Source organism: Mastomys coucha, unplaced genomic scaffold, assembly GCF_008632895.1.
Source record: "Mastomys coucha isolate ucsf_1 unplaced genomic scaffold, UCSF_Mcou_1 pScaffold3, whole genome shotgun sequence".
In the NCBI taxonomy this organism is placed as follows: Eukaryota; Metazoa; Chordata; class Mammalia; order Rodentia; family Muridae; genus Mastomys; species Mastomys coucha.
In genome coordinates, this window is record NW_022196909.1 from 39,785,716 (window position 1) to 39,792,399 (window position 6,684).

Consider the following 6,684-nt stretch of genomic DNA (forward strand, 5'->3'; position numbering starts at 1 on the left):
TAGTTATATGGAACTTGGATGATAATTCCAGAATCCACATGTTAAAAAAAGAAAGTATGGAGGCAAGAGTAGGGGAGCCAAGTGTGACAAACCGCTTGGTAATCCCAGCACTGGGGAAACTGAGGCAGGCAGCTCCTAGGGCTCTCTGGCCAGCCAGTCTGTCTTACTGGTTACTTACAAATTCCAGGTCAGGGAGAGGCCCTAAGTCACTCAATAAAGACAAGGCGGATAGCACCTGAAAATGACTCCTGAGGTCGGCCTTGGCCTCCGCAAACATGTAGACATACACAACGCACAAAATAAAGCACCCCCTGCCCCCCAAAAAATAAATATCCAGGGTATGTGTTCCCAGAAAAACCGATTCAGCAGGCTTCTTGCTCAGACTGGGATGTTGCACAGAGGTGAAGCCGTGTTGAACAAAAGCTCAGAGTCTGAGAAGTCTGGTAATGAAGAGGCCAGTCCTGTCCCACCCCCAGCCCTGCTGTGCCCGGTGTGACCCAAGTGAGTCACAGCCCCTCACCCTTCCAGCTTTTTGTCCTTGTATATCAGATGGAGTGGGAGACACAATCCCTCTGCAGCTCCGCGGGTGATGTGTCACCCGGTCAGCCTTTGGCGCTGTCATTACTGTTACTATTTCATCACTGTCATTGTCAATGAAGAGGCACTGGAGACGGTCGGCGCCACCTCCAGACGGAATCCCCATCCCCAACCCCCAGTGACCTCCCCCACGCCTCCCTCCGTCACCACCGTGGTCTGAGAGATGAATGGCCTCAGGAACGTCATTACACAGGAAGGAACCCAAGCACTTGAAAAGGGTCTAGATGACTCACGCCTGCTACACAGTGGCCGCCCGCCTACACAGCGGCCGGCCTGTCTCCTGGCAACCAGGGCTTGTCCGTGTGATCTCAGGAGGAAGGAAGCAGGAGGAGGAGCAGTGTCACGGATCATGGCTGACACACAAGCTGCCTCCGTTCTCCCACCCCCTGGCTTCTTCTCACCTGCGGATACTGTTTTCTGCGTTAGGTATAGCTGTGGAAAGCCATCTGTGACTTGTCAGGGCCGACCTCCCTGAGCCAGGCTTTCCCCGATGTTGTCGATGCCTTCCACGCGCCATTGTGGATGGGTGCCTAGCTGTCTATTTCCTGCCGCTGGGAGTTGGTGGGGAGTGGCAACCCTGGCTCAGATTGAGTAGAGAGACGACCTGTGAGATGAGGTTGTATGCCAAGATGGAGAAGATGCAGTTCTGAATACCAGAGGGGGGACAGGAGGGCCCAAGACAAGGGCCAGAGTGGAAACTGAGGCTCTGATGGTGCTATTGGCACGCGTCTGCGGACTGGGAGTGCTAGGCCCTTCTGAAGTTAAGTATGCTGCTTCTTGCTCCGTAAATGGTATTAACAAACACTTAGTCCAAGAACCACAGCCCGAGTCTTTGGATTCTGCCCCTACTGTCTATACGACCGTCCCAGTTGAGTCATCGGGTCCCCATTTCTCCTCCTGAAGAATGGAGATTCCACAAGAGAAAGAGTCTGAACCCCAGGACACATTAGATCCACACACCAGAAAGAAAAAGGGAGGTGGTGGCGTTGACCTGGACACTGTCACCAGGATAGTGACAGCTGTTTAGAGTGACCAGCAAGAAGAATATGAGCCTGTCTGTGGGTCATCCAAGCAAACAAAGCCATCATACATACAGCAGGGCCTGTTGTGTTGCCCTTGTGAGGAAGGACCTAAACGCCAGGCTCCAAGAGTGCCATAGCATGAAGACATTTATCTCCAGGCTTTGTGATCTCTGGAGAAACTTGAGAAAGACACTATGGGGGTGCTGGAGAGATGACTCAGTGGTTAACACTGAGTGGTTCTCAAAGAAGAGCAGTCCTGAGTTCAAATCCCAGCAACCACATGGTGGCTCACAAACATCCGTAATAAAGATCTGATGCCCTCTTCTGGTGAGTCTGGAGACAGCCGCAGTGTACTTACATATAATAATAAATAACTATTTGGGCTGGAGCGAGCAGAGGTCCTGAGTTCAATTCCCAGCAACCACATGATGGCTTACAACCATCTGTATGACTACAGTGTACTCACATACATAAAAATAAATAAGTAAATAAATCGTTGGGGAAAAAAAGATACTACAGATGTGCCAAAAGCCAGGGTCAGCCTGCTGCAAGGTCACACTGGAATCCTCAGATATCACTGATGGAGGGGCCTGGTATGGGCATAGGGAGACCTTCACAGGAAGGGGACACTAGGTGTATCTTCAGGTCATACCCCAAGGCCAGCAGTTACCCAGGATTCAGGGGATGCTTGAACTGGAAGGATGCCACTCAGCAGCGTGACGGCATGTGGTCAGGACAGGGACAGGATCCCGAAGGCACCATCCTTAACTAAGGCCACCATGCAAAGGAGACCACGGACTCCAGAAACCCGGGCCTCTTGGAGCCTTGTACCCATTAGAGATTTCCCAGTTCCCTCTTCTCTAAACTTTCCAGGCGGCCAAATTCCCGTAGCCCTGTCCCTTCCTGAGGACTGACGTTATACTGAGTCTCAGAATCTTGCCTTGGCCCATTTTTTTTCTCTCCTAACCTATGTGTCCTGCTAGGGCTCTATCCCAGGCCCCCACACAGCCATCTGGATGATAATAGCTTTTGTCTTAGAGATGTGTCTGTTCTCCACATTTCGTATCAACAGAATCATGCCAGAGGTAGTCTCCTGTGACTGTACTTTCTGGGTTCTTTTTTGGGGGTGGGGGATGTTTTGTTTTGGTTTTAAGGCAGGTTTTCTCTGTATAACCCTGGCTGGCCTGAAACTCACTTTGTAGACCTGGCTGGCTGGCTTCAAACTCACAGGAATTCACCTGCCTCTGCCTCCCAAGTGCTGGGATTAAAGGTGCATACCATTGGGGTTGGAGAGATGGCCCAGTGGTTAAGAGCACTGACTGCTCTTCCAGAGGTCCTGAGCACAACCATCTGTAATGGGATTCAATGCCCTCTTCTGGTGTGTCTGAAGACAGCTACAGTGTACTCCTATACATAAAGTAAATAAATATTTTTTTTAAAAAAAAAAAAGGTGTGCGCCATTACCACCCTGATGACTATTATTTTTGAGGGTTATCTTTATTATTACTATTATTATTATTATTATTATTACTATTATATCATTAGTATTATCATTAGTAGCTAAATCAAATTACCCTGTCACAGCCCATGTTTTTGTTTCTCTGGCCACTTGGCTTGCTTCCACTTTAATTATGTGTGGTGCTACTGTGACCCCTTGCTTGGTCTAAGTCAGTAAGGACAGTTGTTTTCCAGTTGTAGGTAGAGGAGACTCCAGGGCCGGTTCAGTGCTTGCCCTGGTTGAACTTGGGCTTCCTCTAGCTTGTCCTGGTGTAGACTAGGCAGTTTTCCAGGCCCACTGACCACAGCTGTTTTTCTGAGTCCCTGCCTGGTCCAGTCCCAGGGAGACAGTGTGGTACAGGTTGCCCTTCTGAGACCACGGTGTGAACACACATGCTAGCTGCCCGGAGCCTATGTAGAGCAGTGGCACTCAGTAACCACAAGGCCATCGAAGGCTTCGGCTTCCCCTGCACTTCTGGTCTATGGCCCTTCCCCCTCAACCATCAGTTTTTCCAAAGCCCAGCCTCCTGCCTGTTTATTTCTCCGAAGCTGTAACTGCATGGGAAAGCGTGCCAGCCTTTGATGTTGTTGGCAGAGCAGCCCAGCCTCCCTTGTCCTGTTTCTCTCTGCAAGGTTTCTGCTCTGTTAAGCACGTTCTGTCCTTTGAGGCGATTCCACCAGTTCAAGGCTGCTGTGAAAGTTGCTGCTTAAACACCAACTCGAGCTACAAACAGGAGGACTGACCCCAGCAGCTCTAGGCAGAGTTAGATGTTAGGTTCTGACACTTGAGAGTAAACCTTGTCCAGATCAGGAAGTCTCCAGCAGCTTGCCTGCAGGGAACAAGGTGGATGCCTCAGGATGCTCTCTGCCCCGATTCCTTCGGAGACAGTATGTGAGATGTAGAAGTATCCACGGGCCTTTCAGACATTCTTTCAAGACGCAAACAGCTCGAAGCGGACTGACCGGTAACACACGCGTTACTCAGTGTCTCTAAATTTGGACCGCCGGAAGCCACCACTTGAAACAGAGACTCAACATAAGAGGAGGCTGTGACTTATCCGAATTCCCGTAACCAATAGACTTTGGAGCCGGAGCTGGTTTTCCCATATACTGACAGAAAACAAAGTAGTGGAATGTATGGGTGATGGGAAGCTCTGACCTTGGCTGGCCCAGCTGTAGGGTGGAGCTTCCCTGAAAGCCTGCTAAAAGGAGGCAGCGGCCAGGAACTCACCACTACCCTGCTGTACAGCTTCAGCTCCATAAGCCTCTTGCTGCCCGACCCTATCGCCATGCAGGGCCTCATTCGGTTTTTCTACCCCAGCCGGGGAAGCCGGAGCCGGATCACCTCTGCTGAGAAACAGCTGTGTGCCCGAGGCAGGGCCCTGTGGACTCACATCCGATGTCTGGTGTGCAGGGGCAAGGTGGGCCAGTCAGGACCTGGGATCCCCAGGAGGGCCGGGAGGGGTGGAACCCGGTCACCCAGATGCGTCAGACAGCTGCTCTCCTCGACCTATCACTCGACCTCACCTGGTCTTTGGACTGCTCATCCATGGCCTTTGTTGACCCTAGGTTTCTCGGGGAGAGGGGTCTCCAACATTACTGTCCTAAGATGGGAAGGGAAGGCTTTATCTTACTCAACATGTTTCTGAAGAAGGAGGGGCGCTGTCCTTGGGCAGCCAAGGCATAGGTGGGCCCTGGGATTCATCCTACAAGGAACTTCAAAGCCATGGCAGGGAGCTGCCCCATACCACAGACTCCCACCCTGAAAGGAGCTTAGTTCTTTGTACAAAGATTCTGGGGGGTGGGGGGAGCAGTGGTTGTTCCCTAGTCTCCTAATTTGTGGGTATTAAAGATAAAACCCAGTGTTTCGTGCCAACCAGGGTGAGCTCTACCACTGAGCCACTCTCAGTCCCAGGTGGCGTGCTTTCCAAAGACTTCCAGCTGCTTATTTATCTAGCCTAGCCAGTGTCCTCTCTCAAGTCTCCTGTGACAGCTAATGGGTGCTCATCAGAACGGGAGACCACTGGTCAGGGACCTGTGGCAGTTCTGAAGACTGCCTATTTAGGTGACATTAAACTGTAGGTTCCTATAAACAGGCTGCCGGGCAGTGTTTGCTGAGATCAAAGTCAGAAGGGCACAGGGAGGCGTCCTCTGATTTGGGGGTGCTGTTCTGCATCCTTCTGGGCACGATGCAGGGAGAGCATGGTTGGCGACTCTTGACAGACTTTACTCTCACAGTCAGCCATTGAAGTTGGTCATTATAACCAGGTGTTGGCCCTCTATTCAGACTCTGGCAAAGGGAAGTAGGACTCGGGATCCACCTGGGGTAGGGGTGGGGGACAGGGCTCCTGGCTGTGAGCTGGGGCACCCTAATAAAGTGGTTCCCCTCCCTGGCCGCAGTAGGATTCTGCTTTCCACGAAGAGTATAGAATAGCGGACGTGCTGGCCATTGCCACGCGCAGCCTCCACGATGGCCTGAGGGCTTCTTTATAATCATGCATGTTTGGTTTCAGCTGGACCCCCAAACCCTACAGGACAGAGACTGGCAGCGGACTGTCATCGACATGAATGGAGTAAGTGCCCACAGGGCTCCGGGTGTGTCCGTTTTCTCACCGAATGTTAAAGCCAACTCAGTTCCATCCAGAGCAAGCGTGAGAACACCAAGTCTGAGATGATTGCTGGAGAGGAGAGAGAGGGAAGGAAACCCACCAGAGCAGGAGTGTGGTGGACAGGGCAGGGTGGGGAACCTCCAGAGTGGGAACAGGGCATAGGAATGAGAGAAAGACCAGCTGAGCTAGGGACCCTGGGACCAAACGCATCTCATGGACCACCTAAGATCCACTGCTAGCTATAGTCTTTGGCTAGCTCAGAAAAATGTGTCCAAAAGGTTGGAACTAGAGCAGTTTTAGAGATTACTACTTCTTCTTTTTCTTTTTCTTCTTCTTCTTCTTCTTCTTCTTCTTCTTCTTCTTCTTCTTCTTCTTCTTCTTCTTCTTCTTCTTCTTCTTCTTCTTCTTCTTCTTCTTCTTCTTCTTCTTCTTTGCCTCCTCCTCCTCCTCCTCCTCCTTTTTCTTCCTATTATGGGATATTTGCATGTGCATAAGCAGTCTTGGGCAGGGGACCTGAGTATAAATATGAAACTTATATGCGTACCCATGGGGGCATAATTTTATGCATGTTCACTCATTAGCAGGAGGTCAGTTGGGTGTGGAACCCTCTGCATGTAGCACGCCGGAGCTTGGGAAATTCACAGTTTTGGAACAGTTTAGATTTCCAGATGAGGGTGTCTGATCTGCTCCTTTTCTTGTGGGGAGGTCTCTGGGGGTGAGGGTCACGTTGTTTGGTTGTTTTGTTTTCTCTTGCTCCGTTCTCATGCTTTGAATTGATTGAACCCAGTACCCTGTGCATATAGTAAGTGTGTGCACTACATACCCCAGCCCTGTCTAGTTTCTCGTTTAATTACTACTTTTAAAAAGAAAGGAAAATAATCGAGCCGGGCAGTGGTGGTGCACGCCTTTAATCCCAGCACTTGGGAGGCAGAGGCTGGCAGATTTCTGAGTTCGAGGCC

The 6,684-nt window shown here is 50.8% G+C and overlaps 1 protein-coding gene across 1 annotated transcript in view; it reads left to right on the plus strand.

The window, feature by feature from the left end:
* Nucleotides 1-6,684, plus strand: part of Bcr (BCR activator of RhoGEF and GTPase) — a 129,324-nt gene that overhangs the window by 112,544 nt on the left and 10,096 nt on the right. Inside the window, exon 17 of the mRNA XM_031348559.1 lies at nucleotides 5,630-5,689. Within this exon, the coding sequence (XP_031204419.1) occupies nucleotides 5,630-5,689 (60 nt within the window). The remainder of the gene's footprint in view (nucleotides 1-5,629; nucleotides 5,690-6,684) is intronic.